This window comes from Myotis davidii, unplaced genomic scaffold (assembly GCF_000327345.1).
Source record: "Myotis davidii unplaced genomic scaffold, ASM32734v1 scaffold44, whole genome shotgun sequence".
Classification (NCBI taxonomy): Eukaryota; Metazoa; Chordata; class Mammalia; order Chiroptera; family Vespertilionidae; genus Myotis; species Myotis davidii.
Genome location: NW_006299705.1, coordinates 3,058,815 through 3,074,026, shown reverse-complemented (window position 1 = coordinate 3,074,026; position 15,212 = coordinate 3,058,815). Strand labels below are relative to the sequence as shown.

General features: G+C 43.0%; 1 protein-coding gene across 1 annotated transcript in view; it reads right to left on the bottom strand.

Moving 5' to 3' along the window:
- SV2C (synaptic vesicle glycoprotein 2C) overlaps window positions 1–15,212 on the bottom strand; it is a 148,493-nt gene that overhangs the window by 76,624 nt on the left and 56,657 nt on the right. Inside the window, exon 3 of the mRNA XM_006775452.2 lies at window positions 6,940–7,120. Within this exon, the coding sequence (XP_006775515.1) occupies window positions 6,940–7,120 (181 nt within the window). The remainder of the gene's footprint in view (window positions 1–6,939; window positions 7,121–15,212) is intronic.

Below are 15,212 nucleotides of genomic sequence, written 5' to 3'. Positions count from 1 at the left end.
ATATTGAGCATTGTGTCCTATGAAATCAGAGACATTGCTCATTGAATCTGAGATAGCACAGTCTGCTGGTTATGAACATGAGCTCTGGAACCAGACTGACTGGCTATGATGACACTACTTACCTTGGACAGCTACTTAACCTCTCTGCCTCAATTTTCTCATCTACAACGTTGGTAGAATATATAGTACCTTCCTCCTAGGATCACCATTAGGTTTAAATGAGGCAATATTTATAAAGTGCTTAACACAGCATTTCTCACAAGGTGAGCACTATGTAAGTTTTGAAAAATTTTTAATGGGTTTGTATTTTTCCAATATGATAAGAAAGTAAAACATATCTTAAAAGAAAGACTACTTTTAAAAAATATATATTTTATTGATTTTTTACAGGGAGGAAGGGAGAGGGATAGAGAGTTAGAAACATCAGTGAGAGAGAAACATCGATCAGCTGACTCCTGCACACTCTTGGGGATATGCCCGCAACCAAGATACATGCCCTTGATCGGAATCGAACCCGGGACCCTTGAGTCCGCAGGTTGATGCTCTATCCACTGAGTCAAACCGGTTAGGGCAAGAAAGACTACTTTTGAAGGAAAATCTTATAGCTTAGAATTAGACTAAGATGCAGAAGACCTGGGTGGGGGTCTACTGAACATTTGGAAGTCAATCTATCTGTGCCTCAATTTTCTAATTTAAAAAAGGCATGCCCTCGCTGGTTTGGCTCAGTGAATAGAGCGTTGGCCTGGGGACTGAAGGGTCCCAGTTTTGATTGTGGTCAAGAGCCCATGCCTGGGTTGCGGGCTCGGTCCCCAGTAGGGCGTGTGCAGGAGGCAGCAGATCAATGATTCTTATCATTGATGTTTCAATCTCTCTCTCCCTCTTCTTTCTTTTCTGAACTCAATAAAATTACATATTTTAAAAAAGGCATAATACTTTTGCATTCCTAATTATTTAAAAATGTTGTGGACATAATGAGATGCTAGATATAGAACACTTGGAAGAACTCCAGTTAATGGTGATCATTTCTACAAAACAAAGGCATTCTGGTTATTATAACAATATAGCTAGCTAGTGGATGGACATTGCCAAGAGCTATGAAGTATGCATTTGTGAGGCTCTGTATGCAGAGGGAGAAGTGACTATCCATTCACTTATGATAGACAGACACATTGGAATTGCATCTCACTTCCTGTTGTTATTATATTTTTCTCCTGACCTTCATGCTCAGCAGCTCCAGGCCCTCAGTGAGCAGCTCCCAACCTGGACATCACCCAGCATCTGAAGCATTATCATCCCCATAATTAACAGTGACTGGAAGCAAATAATTTAATCCTGGGCAAATGAAAATGAATCAATGGTGTCAATTCCATTTTCCATCTTTCTAATTTTCTGTAACAAAAGAGGAGAAGGAAGTGTCTGTTCCCTGGAGTGAGATTCACTTAGGAAAGTGAGAGACAGCTGAATAATTGGTGATGCCTTATTCCTCATTCCCGCAAAAACACTGTTGTCCCTGGCAGGAAATTTATTCTTGGCACTGAATAAATATTGAAAGTCACACAGAATATAGCAGCTGGACATATTTATGTTACTAAGAAGATATATTCATGACTTGGTGTGGTAAATTAAGCAGAAAGCACAGTTAGAGGCAATGAAACCATAAGCCCTGATAGTCATCAGGCCAAAACCAGAGCTCCTTCCCGTCTCCTTATATGCAGAAACAGAAATATAACCTAGTGCTGCAAATGACGTTTCAACAATAAAATAAGATAGAACAACCTACAGTGTTTTCAATAAAATCAACATGAAGGCATCTTAACCTTGGATTTTAGGACCCACAGAGTTGCTAGTTCAAAAGAACTTAACTGCAACTTAAGTCCTAGCTGGGGGATTCCTGGTTCCATTACTGGATGGTTAGAATAGACCAGCCGTGGGCAAACTATGGCCCGCGGGCTGGATCCGGCCCGTTTGAAATGAATAAAACTAAAAAAAAAAAGAAAGACCCTACCCTTTTCTGTAATGATGTTTACTTTGAATTTATATTAGTTCACACAAACACTCCATCCATGCTTTTGTTCCGGCCCTCCGGTCCAGTTTAAGAACCCATTGTGGCCCTCGAGTCAAAAAGTTTGCCCACCCCTGGAATAGACTGTGACCCAGAAATTCTCCCCCTCCTCTGAGATTCCCAGTGTATGGAGCCAGTAGGCAGGTGCTGTCCCAATGTGAAGAGTCTTTCAGTTGTGACAGAATGGGACCTGGGAAATAACCACAGGATGGATTCAGGGACCCGCTGAACCCACTTTGAGATGAACCTGAGCTAAAACTCCATTGATTATCTGTCTTCCATAAATCCTTACCCTGACTTTTTAAAAAAATGTTTTTTTATTATTTCAGAGAGGAGGGGAAAGGGAGAGAGAGATAGAAACATCAATGATGAGAAAGAATCATTCATTGATCAGCTGCCTCCTGCACACCCCACACTGGGGATTGAGCCTGGAACCTGGGCATATGCCCTGACTGGGAATTGAGCTGTGACCTCCTGGTTCATAGGTCAATGGTCAACCACTGAGCCACACTGGCCAGGCCACAGTAACAATTTAGGTCTCCTGGAGTGTCAGTTCAGAAGCAGTGCCCAGTAATAAGTCCTGAAAAGTCTGATTATTTTCTTTTCCCTCATGCACAATTACACTGGTAAAAGGCTATAGGTATCTTGAGGAAGGCTGAAAGATTAACAGTATAAATATACCAGGATCTTTCATCAAGGGGACCTGGGATCTTTCATCCAAGGGGTTCTTCATCTATAAACTGGCTCAAGTCTTGTAATTGAACTCTGTTTTTATTATGCAAGTTAAACTTTTGTTCACTTGACTAGAACTCTTCTGCTTATACAGATGAAGTAAGAATTAGTATCTCTTTCACTTTCTATCTATTTCACTTCTAGGTGCACCCTCCATATAGGTCTGTGCAGTCTGCTGCTTTCACTCCACCCTTTATAGTAACCACGCTCACGTTGGGCAACTAAGCAGTTAAAGAGCAGACACACTTGTCTTGTCAATCCCTATCCTCTTGGAATTCACATGCTGGGGGAAGAGGAAAATAAACACATAAAAAGCAAATATTTTAAGGCATCAATAATTGCTACCAAGAACACAAAAGAGAATTCCCTGGGTCTTTCTCAGGGCCTGGGCTCACCTACATCCATGAAAGACCCAGCATGGTTTCAGGGGTAGAGCAGGTGCTGAAGTGTTTTTTGAGGTGAACTGGAGTGGAATTAGAGAAAAAAAGAGACTTGGCTGAGACCACCCAGCAATTCAGAGATAGAGTGTCCAGATGAACTCTAGAGCTACTGAGGAAAACCTAGGTGTCCATCGACAGGTGAATTGATAAAGAAGATATTGTGTGTGTGTGTGTTTGTGTGTGTGTGTGTGTACACAGTGGAATATTATGCAGCATTAAAAAAGAAGAAAACCTTGCCACTTGTGACAACATGGATGTTCTACAGGGTATTATGCTAAGTGAAATAAGTAAGGCAGAGAAAGACAAATACTATATGGTTTCACTTATATGTGGAATCTAACAATAAAACAAAACAATTGAACAAACAAAACAAAACAAAAACAGACTCACAGAGACCTAAGGGATGGCCACCAGAAGGGAAAAGTTAGGGGGGAAGGGTGAAACGGGAAAGGGAAATACAGTCAATAATATTATGATAAATGTGTGTGGTAACAGATGATTACTAGTACCTCAAGTCACTCAGTTATTAGAATTAGCATGGTGATCATGATGTATGGTATAAAAATGTTGAGTCACTATATTGTACACCTGAAATACAGGTGGGGCAAAAATAGGTTTACAGTTGAAAGTACATGAAATATGGAGTTTATTCTTGCATTTTTATTAATTATTGTATTATTTTCCATACAAACAACTGGAAAATAATTTCTTTTGCCACACTGTGTATAACAAATATAATATTATATGCCAACTATACATAAATAAAATACTTATGAAAAAGTCCTCTGTCATCGACTTTACCCATAAACTCAGCTAAGAAAGATCACTATCTTTCTTCATTTTCTTTAACTTCATTTCCCAGGTCCCCTTAGTTGCTGGATCTCACAGAACTGTGGGAGTTTTGTCATGTGGGTCAGGTCAGTAAGCTTACTTGGCGGCTCCTCTCAGCCCTGCCCCCAGCCGAGCGGATCTCCATCTATTCTGGGGAGCAGGGAGGCGCCATTTTACTTGCCCTGATTTCTCCCAAGTCTTTTGCCTGTGGTTCCTCCTTTCTGTTTCCCTCATGGGCAAGACTTGAAATTTCAAAGCCAGAAAGAGGCCTCTTTCTTTACTCTCCCTCTGCTATCATCCGGAGGCAGTGAGCACAGGCAGGACGGGGACGAATAACAGAGAACAGTAAGTGCCAAACCATAGGGGACTGTTCCTAAACATTACCCCACACTTCCTCCTCTACCATGTACTCTTAACACATTATCTCACTTGATCCTCATACTAGCTTTCCAAAAGATGTATCAGCCTGGAGAACCCGAGTGACTTTCCCGAGGCTCACAGTAAAGGGCAGGGTAGATGGACTTGGCCTCTGGACTCCTAGTCCTGTGCCAACTTCGCAAAGGCACAGTGCACTTGCCTCTGGCATTACAACTTAGAGAGCTTGCTGAGTTAGCAATACACTATCTGTGCTTTGCCAGGTAAATTATGTTATTTAGAGGTCATCCTGCTAGTGGAAGGATGATTTATCTGCAACAGAGAAGATGATGTCATGAATATACCCAAGTAGTCTCTGCTCTGTACTGCCCTTGAATTAGCTTCTGGACAGTCCATTCATTTTGAGTATTTTGCAGCCACCATAATGGCCCTCTTCTCTGCAGTCAACTGGGTTGATCATATCACATCAGATTAGCAATTACTATAATAATTTGGCCACCGTCAGGTACTTTTGAATCTGTGGATATGGTTGGAATTTCCTGGATAAGACTGCAAATGGAAAGGACTGGAAAATTCAGAACTTAGGCTATTAGCCTTCTCCAGACAGGCTGGTGGTATTACGTAGGCCTTTCCTGGGGGCAAGAATGTCTTATCCCATGGACTTTGAGAAGGTCCTTTAACAGAGAGCTGCAAATAACACCTGTTCTTCCTCCGGTGTCTCAAGTTGCTCAGAATTAGGAATGTTGCAACCCTTGAATCCATGAACCAAATTACCTTCCCACGTCAGGTCAGCAGTGTATGCAAGCCAGTCTCACACAGAGCTTTGAACATCAAAGACTGAGGAAAAGCTCCTTTCTTCCACCATTTCAACGTGAATTATTGATTCTGATCATTTATTTTCCAAGGAGAAAATATTTTTATACTTTCCCAAACTTTCTAACCCTCTAGGTCAGTGGTTTTCAACCTGTGGGTCGTGACCTCTTTGGCGGTCGAACGACCCTTTCACATGGGTCGCCTAAGACCATCCTTCATATCAGATATTTACATTACAATTCATAACAGTAGCAACATTACAGTAATGAAGTAGCAATGAAAATAATTTTATGGTTGGGTCACAACATGAGGAACTGTATTTAAAGAGCCAGAAGGTTGAGGACCACTGCTCTAGGTTTACTCGAATGGTTTACTGAAATGTATTGACTCTGATGAAATTTCCTGAAATTTGTGCAATTTAGTCTCATATTTGCAAAGTGCCCATTGTGTGCAGAATGTAGCATGTGAGGGGCTGTAAGAAGATTAAAAAAGAAGTTTATAAAAATTTGTGAATAATACACCAATCTCAGTATGTATACAAATCTTGTAGAAGAAAATCATATAAAAATTTAAAATTATTTTGAATGAGCTATACAAGTGCCCCATTAGTCTGCATGGGGAAATCTTTGTGCTCTTGAAGTAACCCACTTATGCACTTTCTTTCTGATGCTTTATATTTCTGCTAATCTTACCTCTGATTTTAAAGTACTACTCTATGTAATTAATAAAAAAGCATGTTGTAGTTCTCTGACCTTCTCTTCTGGCAAAACTGTGTTTTGCTCTGTGGGTACATTTACCATCAACAACCACAACTGATATGCTGCTCAAATTCATAACCCAGCACTGTCTTCTTCCCTTTCTCCATTTACTTATTTTATTTTATGATTCCTATAGATTCATCTTATGCTATGCACTTTAGAAAGAATGTCTCTAATGAAAATAAAGTGCTCAAGCACAAATCAGAAATTTTTTATTTCTACTATTTTTTTTCCTTATCTAAGCAGAGTTCCTTGGACTCTCCTAATTGAGCTTCTGGGTTCCTAAGCTTGGACTGGCTTAGTAGTAACAAGTGCTTCAAGCTCTTTAACGAAAATGACTACACCATTGGCTGTACTATGCCATTGCACTTGGCTAACAGCACAACTTCTGTTAGTTCAACAGAAAGTCAAGAGCTTAAAAAAAACAAAAAACCTATTCCATCTCAGGAAGCAGGTTTCCCACCTAGTTAAATATGCTGTGATTATAGATCAATAAAACAACATTTACTGGAGACACTCTCGTCCTGGATTTAAGAGAGTGCCTGAATGGTTCAAACTTTTAATTATCCATAATATAGGACCAGAGCTATTTCTTGCTTGAATTAAATTTTCAGAAGAAAAATACATTTATGAATGTGCTCTGCCATGGAAACAGCTTTCCATTTAAAACAATACCCATTTCCTAGAAGTAAAATACTAAAAGAATCAGCCATGAGAACATAGATATATGTTCCCTTCTCTTCTGGATGTAAATGCTGGTAATTGCATTTCTAAGAACCAGCATTATGGTCCATAAGGCTGACATGAAGATAGCGAAGGAGATGTGTTAAGGGATGATTTCTTGGTAATGAGGTCCTCTAGAGTAGAGAACACATATAATTATGAAGAATAAACACTTTACTATAAAATATGAAGGAGAAAACCTTACCCGAATCCGGAAAGTAAGCGACAGAAGAGAAAGAAGCCATAACCTTGGACAAACGAAGAAAGGAAGGCAAAGGTTCCGTTGACAGACATGCAAATCAGAAGAGACTGTTTCCTTCCCACTTTGTCTGCCAGTCCTCCCCAGAAGAACGCCCCCACCATCATCCCGAGGTAGACTATGCTGCCTGCAACACACAGAAAACAAAGAAACAGTCAGCGATTGAGAGTAAACGACACATGTAACAGCAAATGAACAAGGAGCAAATTACATTCCAGCTTTTTGCATGGCAAAAGTTTCCTCTAAAAACATATCCTTTAGGACACACTGATCAGCCTTCAAGTTGCGGGGTAAGCTCTGTGGGCTACCTTTGGCTGCCATGACCAATGGCAAGGGCAAAAAACAAAACAGTCACCTTCTCACCAGTTGTGGGGATGGGTGCAGAGCGGGCAGGCATAAGGAGTCTCCACACAGAACAAGTCTATAATGTGACTCACAGTTACATCACCCTTGGTCAGAATGCCTGACTTACCTCCATGACAAGGCCACGATGAGGGGCTTAGTCAAGGGCTCCCAGGTCAGAGTGGATTCCCAGTCTGCTTCCAATCTCTGCCTGTAGCACATGACCTGGGCCAAGGTCAGACCCTTAGGGACCCTTTAGGATTCCATGGGTGCTTTCTCTCTAGTCCCTTCTGAAAGCCCTGGCTCTTTCTTAGGGAGGAAAGAAAGCTGGGGAAGGTGAGTTCAGAGATTACAAGATTTATTCTGAAAATAGTCTCACGTTCCGTGCATAACAGGAAACTTTTTCTTGGAGTGTAAGGAGAAGGGGGAATCGCTGTCAGCACTTTGGAAATGATGCCACTCATCACAGTTGGCTTCGCTTCCATAAGGAAGGAAATGGAAAACCAAGAGCTAGGTAGATGTCCCTGTTGCGTCAGTGTGAGTATATACACTTGAATTTTCTAATTCACTTGCTTCTTCTAAAGACCAGGCCCCGTAAACGCTGTCCAGGTTCTTTCTCAGGATTTAATGACATTAGATGTGGCAAATGTTACTTCAGGGAGGTTTCTAAAAGGGTGTGCAGTGTCCAGGGGAAAGGGCATAGTTAACAATGTAAGTTCGTTATATCTGAATGTGGTGTTTAAAAAGCTGCGAACACACCTTTCCTTTATTTCTAACTTTTCCCTTGCTTCACCGAAGCACCATTTGAACAGCCCCTTTTCAAAGGCACATTCAAGATACTCAGCAGCATCTAAGTTGTAGGCTTAAAAACACACACAAGCAAACCACTGGCTGATGTATTGCTTTGGATTCATTTGGGAAATAGCCCACTTAAACATTCGTCCTGAATTCATTTGCTTACCACACTATTAATGGAACAATATAAGAACCCAGAAAAAGAGCACTTGACAGTCTGGTGACCCTCACATCAATGACATGTGGATGCTGCTTTGCAGACGGCCAAGTTCAGACAGCTACAGTGAACGGCCAGTGTTGGAGCAATTGCAGAATAAGGCAAAACAAAGCTGCTTTCCTTTAGACTCGGAAACTGCAAAGAGGTGGCTGGCCAGCCTCACCTGGGTGGGACGGTATATTTGTCTCTGAGCTATGGGGCTGACCATACACAGATCATCCTTTTCAATAAAGAGACTACACATACCATGGGCCCCAATGCATGTCCAGGAGACAATGCAAAGGAATGTATCAGCACAAGACAAAGGAATTCCAAAAGCAGACAGATCCACCCAGGGAAATACATATGCAATAGCTCTTATTTATAAGAGGCTCAAGTTTGCTCTTTTGTTTATTCTCAGAAGAATAATCAGTAGCTAAGCTTGTTCATAATAATGTCTGTTTCTTGAAAAATGCCCACGAATCAGAATGAGAGCTCCCACAGATCAAGAGTGGCCCATGGCTGCTGCAATCTGAGCACTTGGGAGTCTTTCTTGAGCTCCAGCCCCAGGAACAACAACAAAAACAATGATCACTAGCACTTGCTGAACCCTTACCAATTCTAAGTGCTTACGTGAATGGACTCATTTATTCTCATCATGACCCTTGGAGGTTAATACTATGGGGGGGGGGGGGGGGGGGGGGCGGGGGAAGGGAGCCTGAGGTACAGAGAAGGTAACGATTTGACCACAGAAAAGTGAGTGGTGACTACATTCCAGTCGGCCAGCAGTTCATTGTATAGTGTGGTCATGATTCCTCCAACACCCTGGTTGGCCTCCTGTGAAAACATCCCAGTTTGTCCAGGCCCCTGTGTGGTGGGTGGTACCACCTAAGATTGAAAGCAGTACCTCAACATGTCTGAGGTGCCTTCTCCCTAGACATCACCTTCGTAGAGTTAGCTAAGTTGGGAGTAACAGGAAAAATGATTGACAGGAGCTAGGGGGAAATGCTGCTTCATTCTGCCCTCCCATAGGACAAGGGGTGCATTACTCCTTCTAAGACACTTCAAAGGGGCACATTCCCAACCCTGGTGGTGGTCAGGGGTCAATGCTGAAAACAGCTCGGTGGTGCCAGAGGAAAATTGAAAATCCAATCTGTTGTTAAAAAGTACTGGCTTCCATGCTTTGGTCCAAGGAGGGCAACTCCCCTGCTTTTTGGGTGGGGGAGGGATGATACTCCTGCCGGATGGTCTCCACATCCTGTCACCCCCCTTCTTCCAGGCAGGCGCTTAGCCTCGTATTCTCTAAGCCAGAGCATGGCTTTATGAAGCGATGATTCCAGTACGTTAAGGCTCCTAACTAGGTGCTAGTTCTCCCCCACCCAGCAGTAGTGTGAGGACACAGCCCGTCCCAGGAGCTTCCGGAAGCTCAGAGGTAGTCAAGGCTGAGCTCACCCTGGACTTCTGTGATGGAGACGCTGAGGGACTTGGTAGGGGCAGAAAACCCTCATTTCTCATTAGCACTTGGTACTTAAGCCATTTAAAAATAGAAGTTTAAAATGTATTAGGGGTTTTAATATATAAAAGAGTAAAATTAAAATGGTCCATCCTTCAATTCCCCCAGATATCCCTGTTAACATTTATTAAACAAACAAATATGCCTACGTGGCCAAAAATTCAAACCATATAGAAACATATAAAATGAAAATAAAACGTTCCTTCTCCTCTACCCTTGACCCTTTTCCCAAAGGTTACTATTATCAATTTTTTGTAACTCTTCCAGAAGTTTTATACATATAAATATAGAAAAATGGATATCCTATAAGAACTACCTGTTAATATAGTTTCTTTTTCCTGTATAGTGTTTATCTTTTTTCCACTTGTGTTCAGGATTTCTCAACTAAGCAAACCAGAAATAAATCTCTGTCAGAATTTTAATAACTACTTCAAAATACATTTCATAAATTTCAGAAACGCAATCACTACCAGCTATTAGGGGAAAACCAAATGGTTCTTCCATCTCGTATTATTGCTATGCCTAAAATAAATACACTCCATCTCCTTAAATGACAGGATATTAAATTCAACTTTAAAGAATTTGTTAAGCACCCACTCTACATGACTTTTCCTGAAGTGTGAGAATGTAAGGATTATAAGTCATGTTCCCTGACCTTAGAGAAGGTAAAACATAGCAAATATTCATCAGACACCTACTCAGGAGAGGAGGGAGCTGGTGTCACACCCATTATTTCACACAACCCTCCAACAACCCCATCTGATCATGGCCACTACAGAGAGGGGCATCCGGGCCAGAACTTTCCATGGCCTCCTGAGGACATATGACCTCAGGTGCCTGGGCTCCAAGTCCCTACACCAGTGGTCGGCAAACTGGACCCTTGAGTGTGGCTCTTCCACAAAATACCACGTGTGGGCGCACACGTACAGTGTGATTGAAACTTCATGGCCCATGCCACGGGGCCAAAGAGCCTCATGTGGCTCGCAAGCTGCGGTTTGCCAACCACTGCTCTACACCATCAAGATGGCTCAAAGGGCTTGTAAGTCAGTGAGGGAGACAATAGGCAGATAGCTGAATGAGCCCAACCGTGAGGTGTGTGGTTTGATGGGTGCGTAAGTGGGACCCGAGGGGCGGGAGGTGGCTACTGATTCTGACTGTGGCCTCTGGGAAAGTTTTACTGAGGAGGGAACATCTGAGAGAATCCTGAAGGATAAGAATGATTTTGAGGAATTAAATTCCTCCACCACTGAGAGGTTTAGAAGAAAAGGTAGTATTAAGCTGTATCTTCACTTCTACTCTGGTTAAAAATAGGTTTCAGATTCTAAGGTAATAACCTTGTGTGCCTACGTTGGGTTATTACCCGGTAATTAGGCTGTTCCATTGGGCATGCCGTGGAGAGCGTTCAGCCTACCTAGTAGCTTACTTAAAACAAATGAAACAATTGGAAGGTTATTTGTTGATCCTATGATCTAATTAAAGCCAGACTTTTCAATGTTAGCAAAGGCACCATGTGACTAAAACTGGAAACCCTGGGACCATCAGAATAAAAACTGTATGTACTTCCTGTCTTGTTTTCCCATTTCCACTTTGCTCTCACGGTGCTGAATGGGGAGTCCTTGAAAACTCAGAGCAGAGATCTGCTCTTGACATGGACCAGCCTTGTCAGCTCTCTACTCATGCTGCTGCTGCTGGTGGTGGTCAGAATTAAAGGGTATTTTAGTTCAAAGTCCCTTATTTTACAGGCAGGAAGCTGAGGCCATGAGAAGTCAGTATTTGAAATGAGGTCTAGATCCTTGCTCCTCAGACTAAAAGCCCTGGACCAACAGCACGGGCTCCCTGGGGGAACTCGCTAGGAATGCAGCCTGTAGGGCTCCACTGGGACCTGCAGACACCGGCTGTGCATTAGAACAAGATCCCCACCCCATCTGGGTGCACCCTTGCTGGCCTCCGAGAATCTGAAAGCACTTTTAGGCTGCTGTGCTTTCCACTGAAACACATAACCTCTCCGATACTTTTTTTTTTTTTTACTTAAAGTTTGTATTTGTCTAATACATGTTTGAGAGGAGAAGATGTAGGCCATGGAATATTGGAATTCCAAAGACACAGAACAAGCAAGATCTCCCTACACAGGAGGGAGATTTCTAAAGGGCAAGCAGGAACTTGGAGCCCTCCTGGCACCTGTCTTCCTCAGGACTGGAGGCAGTCTCCATGTTGAGAGAGGCCAGGCTGTGATTCCGGGAGCCTTTCAGGAGCCTAAGGGAGATTTTAATTCAGCTGGGCTTTCAGGGGGTTGAACCTGACCTGAGAAACAAACAGGACCTGAGGCTCACGCTCCTCCCTCCGCCATAGCTGGGCTTCAGGCCATTGTTGGCCAGCTCAGCTCTTGGTCTTTCAGAAGACAAAGGAGGCCTCAAGTATGATTTCCCATTAAGGCATTTTCTATCATGGGGCCGATTCCATTTTATTTAATCTAGCCTCATTTCCCCTGACAAATATCACATTTCCATATCTGTCTCTTTGCTAAAGCCGCTTTTGATTCTTCCTGACAATCCCTCAGGGGGCACATCTTTCCCCCCAGCATCATTTTAAACCACCTGTAAACTAAACAGAACAATTTTAAGTAATGGTCTACAGAGTTTTTCTCAGAGTAATTTTTAGCCAATACACTTTTTAAAAATTGTCTTAAGTATTTCAGTTACCTATGGCTAATGCATTATTCTGTAATTCATGGCATCATTTATTTACAAAGTGATTTTCAATGAAAAACATTCTGTGGTGGTATTGTGAATTCAATGATGATCTTCATTGTGATGATCACACAAACCTTTTATAAGAGAATTTTTCTTAGGTTAAAACAAAAGAATTTTTAAAGAGATATTTTTATTGATTTCAGAGAGGAAGGGAGAGGGAGAGAGAGATAGAAACATCAGTGATGAGAGGGAATCATTGATTGGCTGCCTCCTGCATGCCCCCTACTGGGGATCGAGCCTGCAGCCCCCAGCATGTGCCCTGACTAGAATCAAACTGTGACCTCCTGGTTCATAGAACGACATTCAACCACTGAGACATGCCCAGCCGGGCTTGAAACTATTTAAAATAAACTATTTAGGCTTCTCCAAACACTAAGCCCTCACTTTTTCCAATTATTTTTAGCAGCCACAGCTAAGGGCCATTATGTGTTCTAATACATTTATGGACTTTTACAAAAATCAAATAAAAGTAAAGAGAGTAATAATATCAAAGGCATATGTACAAATGGAAAAAAAAAATCCCTTTCTAATTTGCAATGGAGAACACTTGCAACAAAAGTCAGCTCACCTTTGCTGGAGAGAACTGTAAATATCAGATGCAGTCCATAGCACCTCTCTGACGATTATTTTGGAAAGTCTGACATTTAAGTTTGTTGGTCTAGCCGACTGAGGGAGGTGCGTATATAGGCAGGTAATGCCATATTGAGTAATATTACTACTTGTTACCTAAGTCCCCCTGGGTGTTACACAGCCTGTAAAGGTCCAGGGACACCTTCCCTGAGTCCAGTGAGCCAACTGCAGAAGGGGAGTCCTAATAAGGAAGTGCAATGTAGTCTCTAATTTTTCCTCCAATGGCTAGCAAACTGCGCGTCCAGTGGATAGGGGAGGAGATAGTAAGGTATGTTTTGTATGTATGGCTCTGCAAACCAAAAAAAAGGGCCATTACAGCTCACTTGGTGTTCAAAGCAATGAAGAAAGGCAAGTCTTAGGAGTCAGAGCATTAGAACAAGTCACTTGGTGGTGCGCCTGGATATCACATATCAGTTCCACACCGGCGGGACCCGTCTCTGCAGACTCCCTCACCCCAAAGCCCGTGCTGAGGAACAGTGGTAGCTGACTGAACCCCCTTTTCAATAACCCCAATCACCGAGCCAACCAATGAAGTGAGTGGTCACTAATTCCACAGCTCTCCGTGACTTCCTGCTATAAGCCAGGCCTCTTGCAAGGTCCGAGGAGAGGGGAGGAGGAGGGAGAGCATGGAGCAGTGAGGAGAGAAGTCCACAGACGTGAGAGGGACGTGGCCCTCCCTCTCAAGCAGCTCACGGCCCAGTGCTGAGGTTTTAGTCCGTGGCTGCACTTTAGGATCACCCAAAAGCTTTAAGGAAAAAAAAACCAAGATGCCCAGGCCACACCAGACAATCTGGCTCTGGGGCAGAACTTTGCAGCAGTACTTAGAAAAAACTTCCAAACGATTCTAATATGAACCTGGGACTTTAACCCTTTGGTTTCCTGGGGAATAAAAAATATACAAAAAATTACTTACCACTAAATGAAACATATGCTATAATTAAGTGAGTACATTATGCTTAGGGGTGGGGGGTGGGGGGTGGGAAGGAATGACTTAATTTGTTCCAGAGAATTCTGGAAAGCCTCACATAGAAGGTAACACGGGGTCATGCTGAGTTTTGAATAATGAATAAGAATTCACCAAAAAGGGGAGAATTCGAAAGGAGGGAAGAAAATCAAGTTTAAAGGTTTGGAGGGAGGTCAGGGGCACAGCATACTAAAGGGACTCTTGGTCGGCCAGGGTGGGTGGAATGTAGAGTTCGTTGGTGGGGGCAGTGAGAGTGACAAGAGATGAGGCTAGAAGATACATTGAAGTCAACCCAAAGACTTGAATTTTATCCTCTGGGAAACTAATAATCAGGCTGGACATCGTTCGTACCTGAAAAGATCATCTCAGTAACCAGACGGAGGGAAACCAGCAGGGGGACGACAGAGGGAGGCAGGGCTGGGACCAAGCTTAGGCTAAATCTAAGGAGGCACTCACTCTCAGGTGCCAACCCCGCACTGGCTTGACTCTGTGAGTGAGCGCTTCCTTCAATGTTGTGCTTCGGGCACCTTGCTCTCCTCATCCTGGTCCTGGTCCCAGGAAGAAGACCAGCTGGAGGACTGTCACCGAGCAGATAACTCAGCAGCCCAGGGAAGGACTGCTGACAGCCTGGTCTAAGGCAGGGACCAGGCTAGAGGTGTTTCAGTGGCCAGTCCACAGTTCCTGTAAACTGAGGGACGAGGCAAGGAAGTGTGGAAGCTGACACTGAGGATGTTGGCTTGGGACAGGTTGTGATAAAATAGAGGGCATTGCAAGAGGAGGGCAGGCTGCCAGGGCCCATGCCTTAACAAGGGAGGAAGATGGTCACATCAGTACCCCTCACGATGCTACATGTGAACAGGGCAGGATGGGGCAGGACTGGCGATGCAAGCAAATCAATAAGGCAATAGCTGGTTGTCAGGAAACACTTCATAAAGGAAGCAAGGCTTGAGCTGAGCCTTAAACACACAAGGAGAATATGAAGAGTAGAATGGGCAGAATGGTACTGCTTGCTTACTCTCAGACACACAC